The sequence below is a fragment of the Pyrus communis genome, chromosome 11 (assembly GCF_041283825.1).
Source record: "Pyrus communis isolate YQ-2024b chromosome 11, ASM4128382v1, whole genome shotgun sequence".
In the NCBI taxonomy this organism is placed as follows: domain Eukaryota; kingdom Viridiplantae; phylum Streptophyta; class Magnoliopsida; order Rosales; family Rosaceae; genus Pyrus; species Pyrus communis.
Genome location: NC_142575.1, coordinates 30,973,458 through 30,993,096, shown reverse-complemented (window position 1 = coordinate 30,993,096; position 19,639 = coordinate 30,973,458). Strand labels below are relative to the sequence as shown.

The 19,639-nt window shown below is 37.4% G+C and overlaps 2 protein-coding genes across 2 annotated transcripts; one reads left to right on the top strand and one right to left on the bottom strand.

The window, feature by feature from the left end:
- Nucleotides 1–4,265: 4,265 nt before the first annotated feature.
- LOC137743554 (putative inactive patatin-like protein 9) lies at nt 4,266–5,897 on the bottom strand. Its single transcript, XM_068483470.2, has 2 exons — nt 4,732–5,897; nt 4,266–4,647 (listed from the first exon to the last, which is right to left on the bottom strand). The coding sequence occupies exons 1-2, from the start codon at nt 5,656–5,658 to the stop codon at nt 4,414–4,416; spliced, it is 1,161 nt and encodes a 386-aa protein (XP_068339571.1). The 5' UTR covers nt 5,659–5,897; the 3' UTR covers nt 4,266–4,413.
- A 9,903-nt stretch (nt 5,898–15,800) lies between these two features.
- On the top strand, nt 15,801–19,507 carry LOC137742302 (ribosome-recycling factor, chloroplastic). The gene is made up of 11 exons (XM_068482132.2): nt 15,801–16,115; nt 16,332–16,488; nt 16,789–16,858; nt 16,992–17,087; nt 17,204–17,301; nt 17,694–17,805; nt 18,076–18,117; nt 18,448–18,504; nt 18,615–18,665; nt 18,935–18,991; nt 19,140–19,507. Exons 1-11 carry the CDS (start codon nt 15,848–15,850, stop codon nt 19,155–19,157), a joined length of 1,026 nt encoding a protein of 341 aa, XP_068338233.2. The 5' UTR covers nt 15,801–15,847; the 3' UTR covers nt 19,158–19,507.
- The last annotated feature ends 132 nt before the right edge of the window (nt 19,508–19,639 follow it).

Sequence of the window (19,639 nt, the reverse complement as noted above, 5' to 3'; positions counted from 1 at the left end):
AATAAAAAATAATACCAATTAAACCGTAATCTTAAATGAATAAGTTGCCCTTAGATATAACTCACTTCCCAAACTTGTCGGCCTCAGGTTGCTTCTGCAACACAACTAAGTACAGCAGCGCGCATTAGGAGCCACCCACATTAGCCAATTTCAAGCCGCCATGCCGCCAACGTCTTATATTGTTTTTATTTTCTCTTTTATTTTTCGAATATTTGTGCTTTTCTCTTAATTTCTAATTTATTAATTTGACAATTTTTACCATGTACTTGTTTGAAAGTGTTTTAGCGAAAATATTTTTGTGTTCACTTCTATTTTTATTAAAGATTGATTTTAAAAATATTTTCAACAAAAGCATGTCCTAAAAATACTTTTAAACGAGCTCTATATTTTTAGATTCGTGTATATTTTATAAGCGAGGCAACTCTAGTCATGACTCGTTTAGGCAATAGACTACCATTAAAAATAATAATCAAACACTAAACATTGATCATGGGACAGTAAATAAAGAACATGTTGCGAATCAAATTTGCAAATATATATTACTGGAATAAGAGTATTTAAACATATATACGTTAATGCAAGCGTCACCGCCTTTCATGTCAAGAGAAAGAAAGGCCGACCGACTAGTAATTCGTGAGAAAAACAAAAGTTACTCGACAATTAGACTAAAAAAATCAAAAGTAAAAGGGCTCATAACCCTGAGCAAATGGATACAGGGAGCAAGTGGTTTAAGATTATTTCGAAATCTGAAAAATATACATGTGAAATTTTTTTTATAACTCTTTGAATATTCGATAGGGTTCTTTTGTTCCCACTAAGTGTTCGACATCTGCAAGTTATGTCAATAATACTCAATAAATTCTCAATAGCACTCATCAGATTGCTTCCACATATATCAATATATGTTGACAAGTGTGCAACTTGGTTTGTCTGACGACAACAAGCCCACCAAACGCACTTCCCGCTCTGATTTTATCTAAAAAAATTGAATCCTTAACACCCCTAGGTTCAAATCCTGAATCCACCACTGTTATAACAATATATTTATTTGTGTCGTTTGCAAAATGTAATTGACGTGTTAATCTAGAATTGTTTGCTCAAAGCACGTTTATGGATGGAGAAGTTGATCTTGATCATGAAATTGGTCATTTTATACAAGTTACAAAAAGGTACAAACTAGTACAATTAATGGTAAATTGGGAGAAAGTGACATTGGAAAGGACTTGCAGCAAATTCTTATGGAGATGAATAAGTAGGTGATGAAAATGAATGACGACCGTGATGTACTGTGCCAAAAAACGAAAATATTAGTACTTAGCCACGTAAAATATTAAATCCAGAGCTCAAATTAGATGAGGTCCCCCCTAAACGGCCAAACCAACCTCACATTCCTCTCCTCCTCTTACCATCAAAGCCGACGGAATTGGAAAAACCATGCACACTGGAATATCCCTAGGATTCTCTTCCTTTCCTCCTATGCGAATGTCATCCCCAGTCCCCACGGAGTCCCCATCAGCACAGGTTGGCTAGCTCTGCTTCACGGTACAATCACAGCACGAGAGAGATAGAAGAACTTTTATGACACGATGATACTATTGTTGTGGTGTTTTATGTATGTGAAATAACGTCATGGAGAAAACAAGTGAATGATCTGTTTATTGATACAATACCTTAAGTTGGATTCATATTATATCAATCACGCAAGTAAGTCATGTTATTGTAGGAATTTTGAGACGCTTCTTGTCCCACATCAGACAACAGTGGTTTTTCATTAGCCTTTATATAGGCTTATTCATTCTTCTTAGTAATTAGAACTTGGACTATTAATTTGGAATGAGATTGAGGTTTGGGCCACTAATTGTGTGGATTAGGATTGATGATTATACTATAATATTAATATAAATTAATATTAATTAATCAAGACAAGGGCCTTGGTCTGTACAAAATTTCCAGAGAGTAAACACACAAAGTAATTCGCTAGAGTTTTATAATCCAATGCGGGTTATAGAATTAGGTAGTTATATCCAATCCAATGCGGGTTGTAGAATTTCCAGAGAGTAAACACACAAAGTAATTCGCTAGAGTTTTATAATCCAATGCGGGTTATAGAATTAGGTAGTTATATCCAATCCAATGCGGGTTGTAGAATTAGGTAGTTATATCCTGGTCGAGCAGACGTTGTAGAACCACAAGCACACGAGTGGGACGGAAATACTGTTCGAAGGACATAGCGTTTGCGCTAGTCTCTACCTTCACTTCATTCAAGTTAGTATCATTTTAATTTTTTGTTACTATAACATAATTGCATTCTGTATTACAAGTATTTTTGAATAATAAAGTTTAAGTATTTCGGTTCTGTATTTCTATTATTTTATTGTTTCTAAATTGTTATCCAACATTTATAACGTGCGGTTAATAACAAATCCGTAATTAATAATAACATCACACTCATAAACTTTACCATCACACGCTTTCATATTTCCAACGCATTGTTTAAGAGCATGTTTTTTGTCACCACCCTAAAGTGAAAGTTTTTTCTCACCACCCTATGATGATGCTCACAACCTTATTTATCATCGTTGGATAAGTTTAAATTTTGAGATCTGTGTAGTAGATAAATACAAACTTCAAAATTTAAACTCATCAAATGATAATACGTAGAGCGGTAAGCATTACCACCAATTGAGGGAGGTGAACAAAAATACACCCCATTGTATAATAAGCCATAAATCTTGTCTTATTTATTGACAATGTTGACATTACAACTTCAAGTAGAAATTGGGCAGTATATTAATTAAAGAGGACTTAAAAAAAAACAGGAAGACGACGACGACTTGGGTTTCTAAGATATTAAAGAGGTTGAGAGATGGGAGAAAGGGTCTTATAAAGTTGAGTTTTAATGAGTGACAGGAAGCAATGGCATAGAAAAATAGCGTTGCTGGACATAAAAAGTTAAAATAATTTTTGTACACCGATGAAGTCATGAGCTATTTTAGCAAAAATTGAACTTGGTTGCTGGAGATGCTCTTACAGTACCAGTATGTGAAATCTTGCTCACCTAAAAACGGGATTCGATTCCTTTTCTTTGCCTATATTACTACATATTTCAGTTGGTAGCTGAAAATGTGCAGAAGGATTTACAAGGCATACTCTCTGTAGCTTGATGTTCCCAAAGTACTAGAAGGTACTTTTTTGTTCAATAATTCAAGGTTGCATTTGGAAAGGATATTGTCATTTACACTCATTTTTATTTCTCAAATATCGTTCTTAAATTTTGGCTGTCATATTGAATGAATTGATAAACCAATGGGAAAAAATTAACAAAAACAAAAATGAGTGTGTAACACTATCCATCATATAATACATGTCTATATCTATGGGACTTACATAAGTGCCACATGATCGTATTAGCATAACCTTTTTACAAAAGTTAATGGCAGAGGCAATGTTAAACCATGTACTTATAATTCGTAATTCTTCAATATTATTCTTCTCACTCGAATAACACTTGTTAAATTCAATGACATTAATCAATGAATTTTTAGTATAGAGACCAATTGTAAATTATGATGAAAGTTCAAGGATAAATAAATTCCTCTAATTTTTTTTTAATACATCGATATTTTTACACTAAGGAGAGGAGAAATTCCTCTAAAATTTAAAACAATTGAACTCACTTTTATGAGAATCATTTACATCTATCATTGATGGGAGAAGTTACTTACACCAAATATGTAGTATGGTTCGAACAGTTACACAATATCACGCGTTCTAATTTCCCGTGATCTGATCCAAAACTTGTTTAAGATACTACCACAATAACATAACGGGGTAGATAAAACCTCTCTCCTCCTATGTGGTCCTTTAAATATAGAGATTTTGGTAGATAAAACCTCTTTCTTGAGAGAGACCCTACAACAACCAAGCCAATGTAACACTATTTACGCATTGTTATATTGGAGTTGTAAGCGACGTTAAAACATATAATTTTTTAATATTAGTTAAGGATATCGGCACAATGTGTGGTGTTGTTTTTAAAATGATCGATAACGATTTTCTAAAAATATTTTTAGAAAATCCTTCATAAAAACGCAAGGAAATTCTGAAAAACACTCGAAGTACTTCCTGGAATAATCACAAACTTCAAGTGCTTTTGAAATTCAAAAATATTTTTTTAAAAGCTTTTTTTAGTAATTTTAAAAACACTTCCAAACGAGCTCTAATTGTACTTGGCGAAAAAGAAAACATAATTGTGCACGTCTAGATGAATAATTAAAGATGCACAAGGGGTTATTATTAGCTGCTACTCTTGCTACGGTGAACCTGAGATTGGTTACAAATTACACCTTGCAGAAAACCTACCCAAAAAAGAAAAATTACAGGAAAAAAAAGAAGAAAAAGACCAAATTCTAACTAACGACCGTTAACGACAGGGCTAACGGTGGAATCCTTGCAGGGACTAGGTGGCAGACTGCTCCTTCCACAAGCCACGAGTCGTTGCACGAAACCCTCGATTCTCTCTCCGTTTGTCTCCGTCAATAACCGCTTCCCGCCAAACGGTAACGACTCGACCCCTCTCTCCTTCAACACCGCCGCTTCCCCCTCCGATCGCTGGCCCGCAACCCCTTCGCTCCCCAATCCGAACGCCTGCAACAAACGCCGTCAATCATCCCTCATATTCAACTCTAATTAATCCAGATAAAATTAATTTAATTTCCCTTAATTATATACCTGAATTCTGACGTAATCAGCGCGGTTATAACAGAAGGCGTTCCCCATCATCTGGTCAATGGTCTCGGAAACTCCGTCGAGCACAATGTCAACCACCGACGGCGGCGAGCACTTTCCGTTACCCCGCCCCGCCTTCTCTCCGCTCAGCGGGCCGTTACCTAACGACAAAACTAGCAGGTCCTCGACGCCATTGACGGAGGGGAAGTCGCGCTTGTTGTTGAGCACGTGCGTAACAGCCGCCGCCGTCGGGTTGTTCATCACAAGACCGCCGTCCACGGCCGAGCACGAAGTCTTTCCGTCCACGGATCTCAGGCTGAACGGCTTGAACACGCCCGGAGTCGATGACGTGGCGCGGCAGACTTTCCACAGCTCGAAGTCGAAACTCGCCGACTCGGACGCGTCGGCTCGGGAGAACACGAACGGGGCGGAGCTCTTCATGTCGTAGCAGGGAACCAGGAGAGGCTTACACGTGTCCTTGAGCGTCAGAACCTTCCCGTCCTCCCTCGTCAGAAGCTCCGCCAACGCCTTCTCCATGCTCCCACCGGAAAACATCCGGCGCCGGTGGAACACTCCACCGACCCTCAATTTGAACAAGTCAGCATTCTTCTGGGAAACCGAGTTCACAGCATCTCTAGCGGTGAAGAGAGGGCGGCCGGAGCCGTCATCGGCGACGAGCATGGCGGCGAGGACGGCACCGATGCCAGTACCGGTGACGAGGTCGAAGTAATCGGCGATTTGAGCATGGGAATCTCCGGTTTTGAGTCGGATCTGATCCTCGAGGTGGATCAAGGCGGCTCCGGCGACAATGCCGGTTGTGCCTCCGCCGTCGATGCTAAGAATCCGAGTCTTCTTGGCGGTTTCGCAGTGGGAGAGCCACTTCTGCTCCAGCTTCGTGAAGATCTCTAAGGTCACCTTGCTCAGCTCCATTTTGTGATTATCTGAATGCTTTGCGAAAAGTGAGAGCGTTGTGAGTATTAGAGTGATAGTGTTCACGCTTTGTTACCGAGAAGCTTTAATGGCGGAAAATTGCTCGTCTCTTTTTCTTTCTCTCTCTTCTCGTTTTTCTCTCTCTAGAAAATGGAAAACCAAGTGGTTTTTGGGGGTAGTTGGAGAGTTAAGAGCAGAAACAGTGGGAGTGGAGAGACTGGGGAGTGTGAGAGTGGGACGGCTTGTTTGGGAAGGACCTTGGTTTTATATGCGCGGGACGCAAGCCCCTTCCTTCTTGTCACGTTTCGCTTCTGTATGTTTCATTTTGGGCAAAATTCCTTGAAGTCTGAATCGCATAGTAAATTTATGGAAAAGGATCCGGCTGATTTTAGGGGTTCTATGATCGTGATCGTTTATCGTGCGGTTAGAAATCGTTTCAAAATTTAAACTTTGAAATTAAATATAAATAGTACCTAACGAAAACTGATAGCACGATGTACGATAAACGGTCATGATCGGGATCCCTATGATCCCCATGAAAAGGATTCGGCGAGAATCCTTTTCCTAAATTTATACCTTATTTTGAATATTGCAATGCTATGCATTAACATACGAATTCGTTACAATGTTATACATCCATTAGTCAATCGTTAGAGGGGTGCATAAAAAGAGAAAAATGATACATGTCCATGGACGGAGTCAGATATTTGTACGAATTGGGGGGGGGGGTATCCTCAAATAACATAGTCAAAAATTAAAAAGCTTAAGAATTTACTAAACAAAACACACTTATACTAATACATAAGGTTTTTCATACAACATATTACAATACCCCATCGATGTGTTTTTATGTTTTGAAAGCGTTGCATGACAACTTCATTACATATACCATCAAATATCTCTATCTATAAAAATAACTATGTACATTTTTCTTCTGCCAAAAAACTTAGCCCCCACTAGGCCTAAGGTGGCTCCCTCTATATACATGTCTATTATTTTCTTTTTAACTGTTATAGGTGTGAGCAAATACAAATCAAACATGAAATCTCTATCAACGTAACAAACATACGTCATTTTTCGTCAGGATGTGCCCATGCCAATCTTTGTTATAGAAATGTCTTCAAAACGCATCACGTGTTGTAGATATGAGCAAATTTTCATGTTTACTTGTACTAGTTCAAGATCCTAGACGACTTGGCTTAAGAATTTACGGGACTACAACTTGTCTTTGAAGAAGTAGAAGATACATTTGCCTACATATTTTGTGTGTATGAACATATTTTTTTAGAAAATGATAAAGAGAGAGGGAGAGAGAGAGAGAGAACGTGGAAGGACTGGAAGATTTTTGTTTTTTTTTTTTTTTAATATTAGAGGTATTTTAACATCATTTATAAGTAAGATTTTAATAAAAAGCAGTAAAATTTGAACCTGTAAAATTACATTATTGCCCATCATATTTTTTGTGTAATAGAAAACTAAGTAATTTTTTAATTCTCTTTTGGTTGAGAAAAAAAATTCATTAATTAATAGAGATTTTACAAAAATCGTGTGTGATGTCCTTGCACGTGCAAATGCGCGTGTAAACTTTGGGTTACGGGAAGGCGCGAACCTCGGCTTGTTAGCCGGCTCAGCTGCCGCTCGTCAACTCTCTCTTTTTTTACTTAATTTTTTACGAGTTTTTGTTTTCTTTCAGAATATTCTGCTTAGATTGTCTAACAAATCAGATGCCAAAGTGAGGAAGGAAACACCATGGAACCAACACCATGTTAATCCCCTTAATTAACTCAACTAAACACTAAACAAATCAAGCTTACTTTTTTCATGTTTTTCTTTATGTTCTTTTAAGAATCTATAATAAAATTTATCATTGCAATGTTGTTTACGAGAATTTTTTCAGCGTGCCGATGGACGGTACATTATATGTCGTTATACAATTGGAGGGAAGCTTTTTTTTTTTTTTTTTTTTTTTTTTTTAAAGAAAAATTATTACTCCAATTGTATAATAATATGCGGCATGCCGTTCTATGTTCTAGTCACACTCAAAAACCTCTTATGGTACGAAACGAAAACAACTTGCGTATCTCTTGTTGTATACTTTTTATTTTTATTTTTTTTATCTCACATTATATGATTAATCAAGTTATAAGATAGTTTTCGCTCTCACATTATTTGACAAATCACGTGATGAGAAATATATCAATGAGAGATTTTCAATGCTCAATTACACAATAAATCAAGTTATAAGATAGTTTTCACTCTCACATTATATGACAAATCACTTGATGAGAAATATATCAATGAGAGATTTTCAATGCTCAATTACACAATAAAGTCGCTCGTTTACGGGGCGGGATTGGTAGTAGGAAAGCAACAATTGATGAGCATGATAGGAGAAGGACAATTGATACTATGCAGAAATTATGACTCTTTATCTCATTGATTCACAATGTGTATGTTGTAATACACAAGTTTATGAGTGGTAGGAGTCCTAAATATTACAGCTGAGAATCTTAAAGTACAAGTAATCAAAACTCATTTACAAGAATTCATGATTGACTGACCTAATATATATATGCAATATGCATAAATAAGTTTATTAGAACAATGTGCTCTATTTATGCGCTTAAATCGAACCATGATCCCCATTATTCATATTAGGTTAGAGTATTGCTGGAGTAAAAAATGTGTTCGGTAGACAAGCAAACAGACTTACACTCTCAGACTATCAGGAAGCTATGCATTCTTTCCCTTGCAAACGTATTAGGGTTTTCTTATTCTCTTTTAGTCTATCTCAATTTTCGACAAAAAATCTAACTTGTAACCGGTTATATATTTCTTCACTTATTTGTCTCTTCCATGATTTGTATTTTTTTCTCTCGTCGAGTGACTCACACACCCCGATCTCTTGCCAAAAAGGCAATTAACGTATAAATTACCAAGCCAAGTTAAAGTTAGCAACATTGGATACCGTTCCACTTGATCTAATGTGCTATATATTACTATAATTGCAGGTTTATTAGTCGGTTGAATCTTAACTGATGATCTGATGATACTGGTAAAAAATATTGATTAGCATAATTAAGTGATGCATTAAACTAAGCATGCTGAGTTAAATTGTACCCCAGTGTACTACTTGACGAGCTGATATTCTCTTCAAACCTCACCGCCCAAAGCCTAAAAACCAGAAGTCCGAATTGTTCAAGAGAGAAAAAAATCAGAATCTTAGATTTGAGTTAATGGAGACCGTTAAATTTAATTTGTGCCGTCTGAATTTACTAATCCTTTATCTTGGAACAATAGAGAGGATCTCAACTCCTACTTTAAAATCTCTGCTGTGAATATCTGTAAACCTGCCAAAACACAGACTGTCTCTGATCACAGGGGGTATCCATGGCAGGATACACAACCACGCAGCCAAACACACACCATTTCTTAGTGTTAAAGTCCCATCTCAATTACTATTCTGCATTCATTTCTGAATGATACAAGAAACGTTTGGTCACGACGTTCATTGAACCAGCAAAGCAAAGTGATTTCCCTCTATCGTACGTAAAAAATACATCCCTCTGAATTTTGTTGGAAATTTCATAGCAATTTCAACTCCGTTTCTATCTCGTAAAATCCTTTAGTCATTTCATAGTGTGTCGAAAATTTAGAATTTAATTAATGTAAATTCTTGGTCTCGGACTCACAATGAACTAGAAAATTTGAGTCATGGATATGAGTTCAAGCCGAGTGTAATATGGTGGCGTAAGTCTATTAACGTCACAACACCTATGTAAATTTAAATCAAACTTAGGCATCCTGATTCTCGTATATTAATTCAGTGTTACATGCTCTCTAAAAAAAAAAAAAAAAAAAGTAACCTTCAGTGTTACATTAAGGTGTATGAGTTTTTATTTTCATATATGGAAATCAAATTCACATAAAACATTATGTAACACCACAAAAATTATCATATTACTTTTGTAAGTTGTTATTGACACTACAAAAAGTTCATGCATTGTCCACAGTGTAATTTTTCACTTTTTATGGTGTCAATAGTTCTCTTACTTTTTTTCTAAATATGCTATATTTTAAGCATGAAAATATGTAACCACCACAGGGTGGGCCAATAGTTGGAAATGAATTTCAAATCCATATTCTACATGAAAATATGGCACCTCTTCAGTTCGATTTTTGATGCGGGTGAATAACGCGATAGTCACTAAAGGGAGGTTAAAATGTCTTTGTAAGTCATATTAGTCTCTGAAAGAGTGGACAACCGTGTCGGAGCCAAACCATCAACTGATCTTCCTTCTGTAAACGTAAGCATGAAAATGTGTAGATTTCTCATTGGACTGCCGAAAGGCCCAAGACTCCACTAAAAAAAATGGGTTACATGGACCATTCTTCAACCACTAATCATTTTTTTTAAACAATGCGTTCCACTGAAAAATGGGTTACATGGATTGGACCATTCTTCAACAACTAATCATTTTTTTCGTACCCAACAGTATCACCATCATAGGCGTGAAAATTGTAACAATTACTTCTCAGTCAAGTCTTAAGGGGCTTTTAGGGCTTATCATTATGTGAGCATATTTGGAAATAGACTCCCTATAAAGATAAATTTCCTATAAAGACATATTTCCTCTCTTCTGGAATGCTTTCCTTAGCTAATACTGATTGATTCATCGCATCTTCTCCATTAGGAGATTACCGCATCTCCCCCACCTATCTAGGCGTTATCCCCATGGCAAAGCATCGAGTGTTACTATGATATATATAGTAAATAAAGGAATCCACTTCACTGGACCCGATGACGAGCTAACGTTAGCCAAATTCTCTTAGCCGTTACGTTAGGGTGACTCGAGAAAGCTTGAAAGAATAAGATACGTAGAGTGTGAACCAAGGTTCATAGACGGATCAAAGTCGAATCTTGTAGATCCTAGTTCATTTTCTAATCGCTTTCGGGACCATTCAATGGCATGAAGCTTTAGTGGCATAGAATTGGCTGCCTTTACTTCTCAGTCAAGTCTTAAGGGGCTTTTAGGGCTTATCATCATGTGAGCATGTTTGGAAAACGTATTTGGTTTGTTTGTTTTTTTGCTAAGATGTTTGGTAAGTTAATTTGTTTAGGAAGTTTCTTCTAAATTTTTATTTATTTATAGGTTCGAGTTGGGATTGAATCGTCTATTATTGTAAGATCGGTCTAAATAAACAACATTAATGTATCTAATCGACAATATCAATATGATATTTGATACTTGGTTTATGCCGCATCAAGATTAATTGAAGACTGCCAAGGACAATATCTAATAAACCGGAACGACGTCGGTAAGATTAAGTACATAGATACTTTGTTATTGATATATGAAACAGCAGGCAAATGACTTACTAATAAACACCAAGCAAATGTTGGGGTAGGAGATATTAACACTAAAATCGAACCTAATATTTAAATGAAAAGAAAGTATTTTTCATAAATTAATCTTCATGAACTTTAAAAAAAACTCCCGGTACTGTTTACTTAAAAAAAAAAAAAAAAAAACCCCACATTTTTATAATAAAAAGTCAATTTTAGTACTATTCATTTTATTCTTTATTTTATTTTTATCATTAAAACTTAAAATTTTCAAACTATTTTTATTAATTTTTCTTTAATATTAAGCAATGTAGGCAAGAACCGCCACAGCCATCAGAACTTGCATGATAGGTAGCCCTTCGGATGAATGGACAGATGGAGCTCGGCCATTCTTGTGTACGGTAGCTTTTTGAAGTGGGGTTTGCCACTACCGGAAGAAAAGGAGGAGGATTGAGCTTGAAAATTGGGGCTGGGTTTGGTGGTGGATGAGCCCTAGGATGGGCTGGAGTATGCCTTGGAATTGGGCCGTGGCTTGGAAAAGGGCTCGGTCTTGGGCGACGGCTTCGGGTGGGGCTTGGACCGTATCTTGGACGGGTTGGGCTCGGACCCGAGGGAGTGGCCTCGGGTTCGAAGGGATTGTGCTCGGACTTAATAGAGCTTTGACTTAAGTACGATGGACTAGGGGCTGATTTGGTATTCTGTGTTTTGAAAAAGAACGACTTATACTGTACTGTGAGAATAAGCTCAGTTTTGCTGCTTCACGTTTTCAGTTTTTTTTTCATCCAAAACTGTGAAAGTAAGCTATTTTTAAGTGCTTACTTTTTTTGATACTCACATTTTTATAAAAGCACTTCAGTACCAAACAAGTACTAAGACTCGGGCTTGAGTACCAAATAAGTACTAAGACTCAGGCTTGAGATGGATGTACTAGGGCTCAAGCTTGAGGCGGGCAGACTGGGACTCAAGGTAGATGGACTAGGGCTCGGGCTCGAGCTAGTCGCAGTGTCTGGGGATACTTGAAGTGTAGAAGAAGTTGCCAGTAGCGTTTTCACTCTATACACACATCATGATCTTTGCTAGAGTGAAAGGTAACCGTTGGATGTTTTGTCTTGCATTTTTTGAAATGTTTTGCTTCCATTTGTATAACATCCTGCTTCGTACTTAGAAATTGTGCATGCAATTTTACAATGCGTGTTAAAGAAAACCAACTCAACAAGGCTACTACGTGCATGATGATTATTTTGTAGTGCTAAAATCATTTCTGTAAATTAAAATAAGCATAGATCAGAAAAGGTCACCGATATAGTCTCCGACAACAAAATGCTTTAGAGCACGACCAAGCCTTGTAACTAAAACGGCCTTTGTGTCCACCCATGGGAGTTGTCAGCAATGTATTGGGCACCAAAACAGACTCCACCCAAAGCCATCGCCATAAAAAAAAACCAACGAGCTCTTAGGCCAAGCCGCCATGGCCACAGAGAACTTTTGTTTCTTGAGATAAATAATAGCTAGATAATTATACGTATGGATTAAATGTTGAATGAGATTGTGAGGAGCAAATACAAGATGGGATAGATGTTTAAAGAGTGATGCTAATTAACTTTCAAAAAGGTAATTAATTCGTTATTAGGGGGAAATATGATTTGATTAAATTGATTGGAGCGTCAGGATAAAATCAGAGGTCTAGACTGCAATTAAATTATTACTAGGGACGTTTTTTCAATTGTGCAATGAAAAGTGCCTTGATCTATGGGATGCCAAAAAAGTTTTTATTTGCTACTTAGTATTATGGCTTAGTGATATTCATCTTTACTTATAAGTAAGAGATCATACATTTGATTTTCACCAAAGGCGAGTTTAAACCATATTATTGTTAACACATTGTGTGGCTAAGTCTGCCCATTTTCCATTTAGTGTAGAATCTGTAGATAATAACGTGTGTTAAAAAAATTGTTTTTACTCATTTCATTTGTTTTTATCCTTTTACGCATAGTTAAAAAATTATTTTTTTTTGTCGAAAAAAAATCTTTTTTATTTACTTTCCTTCAATTTGTGTGTATGCCCTACATTAGGAGCGAAGCTGCTTAGTAAAATAATAAAAACACACTTTTTTTATCTACTTGGCATTCCTATTTATCAGGATCGTTGAGTTCGTTTAATTTATTTTATCAAAAAGTTAGAAATAAAATATATGTGAAAAACTAAGTGCTCATTTGAAATTGATTTTAAAATAAATAAAAGTATTTTTAAAACCAATTCTTACTAAAAATCTAAGTGAATTTTGAAAAAACACTTTTAGTTATTATCTTAAAAAATATATGATGCTTCTTTTAAAAATCACTTAAAATGCTTTTAATTATTTTAAAAATACTTTCTAACGAGAACTAAAAACATTGCGTGAAAATTACATGTGACAGCCCATTCCGGAAATTTTTAAAACGTACGCGTGAAATGACGATTTTGCCCCTAGCATGATTTTTACGTTGTATGGTTGTTTTGAGCTTGGTGTGGCTGGTTTTGCACCACACACTTTCCCCCACACATTTCCTTCACCCTTTCCCTGTCCCTGCACCTGTCCCGTGCCATTTCCCTTCCCCATTTTCTATCCCATTTGTACGGACATACCCCAAAACCCTTGTAATCTTCACAGATCGAATAAACAAAGTACATATTCATGCTCGTGAGGTCCGTAGAAGTCCAACCATACTCATTTCAGGTAAGGATACCTTCGTTTTCACGTCGAACTCGGGATACCCGATGTTTGTCACTGTTCATGCACACGTTAATTCTTGTGTTTTTAGGAATTTCAAGCTCGTAAGAAGCTTGATGAGGTCCTTAGGAGGCTCGGGGTGGTTCGTTTGAAGGTTTTGGACGTTGGGATCGTGAGTTTCGAGGTTGGCTGGAGTTGGTGGTGTTTTCCCAGCGAGATTCTGTGTATTTTAGCACTTGAAAGTGGTATGGATTTGTTCCTCTCGTTGTAAGCTTCATTTTGGTATCAATTTTGTGAAATTTGGTTGAAAAACGAACAAGATATCACGATTTGAAAATTTCCCGGTTTTCCGGCGCCGGAGAAGACGACGGAATATTCCTAACGGCGTTAACGGAATCCGTTAAAGTTAACGGAATATTCCTGACGGCGTTAACTGACGCTGTCAGCGTGCCAGGCACGTGCCTGCGCGTGGGGGTGCGTGCGACGGTGAAATTTTTTTCTAAAATTATGGGGATGTTCCTGAGGTTGAGTAGATCACATTGGTGTATTCATACACCCAATTTGAGCATTGTATGAGAAGTTATTTCATAAGGTTGGTTATGTGTTTTAAAATTAACGTTTTTATAGTTGTTTCGCATATAGGTGAGACCTATCCCGAGGACGAGCGTGGTCACTCGAGGCAAGGGGGTTACGACCCTTCCACATATCAGTGAGTGGGCTTTTGGTTTTCCGCATATACCTATATACTTATACTTTTCCTAGAAAGTTAAATGAAACGTTTATTCGTTTATATGCCATGCTTATACTTTGTCATTGATTTACGCATTATGAATCACATATGTTTATATATATGTTTGGTGCTGCGGACGCACAAGTAAGTGTCAGGTGAGTTATGATTTATGTTTACGTTCAGTAGTGATTTGAGATGCATAGAGAGCTCATAACCTGCACCCCCGGTGTTAGTGCTCCCGCCCAGAGTTGGGCACAGTCCTTCACGTGATGTTCACCTCTCGCACCACACGCTCATCTTGGATCCAAGTTAGGTGCACAGTTCTGTCGTACAGACCACTTTAGGTGGTTCCGACTCGTAGGTGACCCGCGATTATTCGCCCAACCTTCACGTGATCGTAGCACTTGAGCGTACTTATATTACACCTAGGCTTGTCGTACAGACCACGTTAGGTGGTTCCGACTCGTGTGCAGGTATAGTTAGTTAGATGGAGATTTGAGCTCTAGATTCAGCCGTACATGTCACGTTAGGTGACTCCGGCTGACAGATTATATAGCTTTGACTTGATGTTCCTGAGCACTTGCATTCTATTTAGAGACATTTGACTTGGCATATTTCGGAGCATGATTTACATATATGTATATTATATTTTCTGGGAAGTATACAGGTTTTACGGCGAGGGGTTAGAACTTGTTTATGAAATGGTTTTTGAAAAACTTTGTTTTTGCCCACTCACAATTTTGTTTTGCGCCCCTCCAGGTTCTAGTTGGCTAGCACGTTTGGTGGCTTCCCGAGGAATTCCCCGGCATATCTGACAGACGATCACCAGTGTAGGACTACCTTCAGGTGTGCTTTTGTAGTGTCGTTTTCTCCCGGACTGCATTAGGTCTTCGCGCTCTGAACCTTGTGTTCACACTTACGCTTGCACATATTTGTTTTTACTTTGTGTAAAACTGGTTTTTATTTATTCGTACTATTTTTATTATTATTTTATTAGCTTCCGTACTGTGCACATGGTTACGTCACTTCCACGTGATGGCCAGCATGCCCTGATCTCGATCGGGGTGTGTCATTACATCTCTAATGCTTAATATGAAAAAAAAAAAAAGGAGTTTTAACGAAAAGCCCACGGTACTGTTCACTTTAACGAAAAACCATATTTTTACACTAAAAAGTCAATCCTGGTACTATTCACTTTATCTTTTATTTTGTCCTTATCATTAAAATTCAAAGTTTTCAAACCGTTTTCATTAGTTTTCTTGGAAAAAAAAAAAAAAAAAAAAGTAAAGGAAGCTCCGTGGTTTGGTTACTGGTAACTATATATTCCCGCACAAGTGCAGGGTATCTCCATCCCGTCTTTGGATTATCTAATCCGAGAATACAAACAAATCCCAAAATTAAAATGGCGAAGGCCAAAATTCTTATCCACAACCCCGAGAAGTTCCCTCCTCCCCTTCTCAGTGTTCCTTCCTTGTCATCCTTCACAGGCTCAGACCATTTTCTACTTGTATCACAGTCACTACTTTACTGTTATCTGTCTCAGCCCCAGAAGCTTTACTCAGAACAAAAGCTTTCGGCTTTCATGGCGACCCACTTCTCTCCTGCAACCCCTGTCCGCTTCGTCCTCCAGCCCAAGCAAAACCCTCCCAAAACCCTCCTTTCCATTCGAGGTACGTAACCCATCAAGCAATATTTACATTCATTGCATGCTTATTACCGGTAAATTGATGATCTTTATTACTTGCTTGCAAATTTCAAAGGTACCCTTTTGGAATTCAGAACTGTAATCCTGCATAACTAATTGGGTTGAGTTTGTAATTCGGTTTTGTTTGATGGGTATTTTTGTTTTCGCATGCTAAATGCTGTAAAAGTTGAGATTTTTGCAGATTCTTTTGGTGGAGGGTCGGCGTGTAAGAAATGCCAGCCTAGAACTGTTAATGCGTGCTCATGGAGCTCGTCTGCTAACTATGTGAGGTCTCAGGATGGTGCTGCAAGGCTTTCGGGCAATGCCATTGTTGTGAAGAAGCAATTGTTCCAAAAGAGGCAAGTTTTATTTGTGCTACAGAATTAATACTCTGGCTTGTTATTGTTGTTGTTTGTAACTTTGTAAGGGACTGAAAATTGGGTTATATTGCATTTGTTGACTTATCGTGCAACAACAATATACTTAAAGTGACACGACTCTGTTGTTTGACACTGCATATATGCTGATGTTATCCTAGCAATTTGATAATGCAGTGAGAACTTGGGTTGCGTGGTGCGCCACTCTAAATAATTGAATTGTGATGAGTTATTGGTTGTGTGGTGGGTTGATTTGCCTTCTAATATCTTTCTTATATCCAGAGCTGGAATTGTAAGGGCTGCTACTATCGAAGAAATAGAAGCGGAGAAGTCTTTGATAAAGAAAGATGCTGTAAGTTTGATTATGATATCGTTTCATTAAAACATGCAGTATGCACTTAGGTTGGAGAGATTTAAGGCTCTTTGGATTTTTTGGTGGAGTAAGGAAGAACAAACTTGTATTGAGTATGTTAGCTGTATTTCAGGAAGGAAGGATGGAAAGGACTCTTGAAACGGTACGATCCAATTTCAATTCTATTAGGACAGGGAGGGCAAGCCCGGCCATGCTGGATAAGATTGAGGTATGAATTAATTTAGGGGGTTGTCTAGCTACTTTTGCAGTTCATTTTTGTGCAGATTGAGAACTCGGTAGTGATATTTTTTCTCTTAGATTAGTTATAACTCAATACATTTTTAGGTTGAATACTATGGAAGCCCAGTTGGCTTGAAGACCATTGCTAATATCAGTTCTCCTGATGCAAGTTCCTTCTTGGTTCAGCCATACGACAAATCCAGGTATTTCATAAACTGAAGGTATGAAATTAGTAATGGTCATATAAGATCAGTGCGCCATGCTGCATTCACAGTCCTGGAATAGACACATGTCTGCTTTGGGATAGCCACTGTTAAATCTATCCAAAATGAGAGGAGGAAGGCACATTATAAACTAACGTAAGACCCGGCTGAAAATGCTAGCTGGTGGGCGAGCGCTTCTCCGTGAGGAGGTGTTTAGGATTTTACCTGTGAAATTTACTGCCTTCTCTTTTAAATCTTTGATAACCTAAACGAAATAGGGATTCTGGTCAGCTGTAAAGAGCTTGTGTCTTCTATTGGAAGAATGCAGTGGATATCAACTGATCGTGTCGATTAGTAGTCTTTTTTCTAAATGGTGCAACCCCTTTTTTCAGCTTAAAGGCTATAGAGAAGGCCATCGTTAGCTCTGATCTTGGTTTGACTCCAAATAATGATGGAGAAGTAATTCGGTTAACCCTACCTCAACTTACATCAGAGAGAAGGAAGGTGTGTTCTCATTCTTTGAGTTCATTACATAACTGACCTAAGGGCTTTTCAGCTCTTCCTATTGTATTGGCCAACGCACATGTACTGAGATGTAATAACTAGTAAGATAATTTATTGGATGGAATTTTTTTTATACCTTGGTGATCATAAATGAAGGATACAGAAATTCTGATATATATATAAGGATACGGAAATATTCTGTTTCTGAGGATGCAAATAATCAGTCATTTTCTTTAATATGTGTTTCCTTTTTCCTTTTTTCCAATGCAGGAATTGTCAAAAATTGTGGCAAAACAGACTGAAGAGGGAAAGGTACAGACATACCGTATCATCCTTGGCTAATAGTTGGATAAAACTCTCCTTTGCTAGTTTGTGAATAGTATTTAATGTTTTGAGACTTTTGTATATGCTTAACCAAATCATACAAATTGATATACTACATAACTGATCCCCAACCCCAGTTCCCTTTCCTTTCCGTTGTTCATGGCGAGGTGTCATCATGGCACCATGTTGAAGTAAAGGCACAGAGCATATACTGCATTTTAGAAATGCCGTCTTTGATAAGCGTTAACATTTCATTCATTTAAACTTCAAAGCAGTTGATCTTGTTCTTCTGAAATACCTATTACTCAATCGTTGTAGGTGGCATTGAGGAACATAAGAAGGGATGCTCTAAAAACTCTTGAAAAACTTGAGAAGGTTTGAAGCCCAACCCCACAACTTCTCTTTCTTTCTCACTTCCCAGCATTTGCTTTTTTGTCCCCACCATTCTACTTTTACTGATTACCATCAACATTCGTTTCCTAAAGGCAAAAAAGCTCTCTGAAGATAATGTAAAGGACTTATCAAGTGATTTGCAGGTAATTTATAGGTTTTTTATCTTTCACCATTAGGTATCGCGGTTTGCCTGGTGACAAAGAAACCAACTGACTGATTGGTTTCTTTGACATCTCTTCGGGATATATCCGGCACCTATTTCTTGTTTCATGATTGGTTAGGTTTCATTTCAAAGGTTACAGTAGAAGATATATCTTTTCTAACATTATCATTTCAAGCACCATTGGACTTCAGCAGTTTATTTTAGAACAGTTACTGAAATATACGGTGTTTACGTATTTCCTTTATGCAGAAATTGACAGATGAGTATGTGAAGAAGCTTGATGCCATATTCAAACAAAAAGAGAAGGTAATACCTCCATTTAATAATCTGCTATGTTTGCGAATATCTGCACTACCTGCAGCCTAATACTAGTACATTAACGCTGATTCTTATGTTAACCTAAGTCATTCGGTGTCATTCTCGAAGTTTAACGGAAATTACAACTGTGTTTCAGGAATTGCTGAAGGTGTAGTGATTGTCCATGTACTGATGATGTAAATGGTTGAGCTTCTATCTCGAAACCTTTTTAGGTGTTCCTCTATCCCGTGCGGGAACTTCCAGTGCTGTTTATACCTCCTCCTTAGAAAGCACCTTCTTGTGATAACCAGACATTTTGTTTCAATATTATGTGAAAAATATATGCAATGTTCATTTGGAAGGCTTTCAAATTTCACACTTCACTCGGAAGTTCAAATTAGTCTATTCACTTCCTTTATGACTTCATGAAAAGGAAGAGATACTTGTGTATGTTGAGAATGAGTCCCACATTGATGAGAGGAGGGTCATTGCATGGGCTTATAAGAGGTTGGATTACTCTCCATATTGCCAATTAGTTTTACGATGGAACCTCAATTTCTTCATGATATCAGATCAGATTGTTCAGGGACAAAGTCAGAAATTTCCTCTAGTGGGGGCAACCGAAAATAACTAAGAAAACCTTATTATAGTATGGTT

Coding starts and splice junctions, on each gene's coding strand:
- LOC137743554 (XM_068483470.2), bottom strand. CDS start 5,658: ATGGAGCTGAGCAAGGTGACCTTAGAGATCTTCACGAAGCTGGAGCAG. Junction 4,648..4,731: donor CTGATTACGTCAGAATTCAG/GTATATAATTAA, acceptor CGTTTGTTGCAG/GCGTTCGGATTGGGGAGCGA.
- LOC137742302 (XM_068482132.2), top strand. CDS start 15,848: ATGGCGAAGGCCAAAATTCTTATCCACAACCCCGAGAAGTTCCCTCCT. Junction 16,489..16,788: donor AAGCAATTGTTCCAAAAGAG/GCAAGTTTTATT, acceptor TCTTATATCCAG/AGCTGGAATTGTAAGGGCTG. Junction 17,088..17,203: donor CCATGCTGGATAAGATTGAG/GTATGAATTAAT, acceptor ATACATTTTTAG/GTTGAATACTATGGAAGCCC.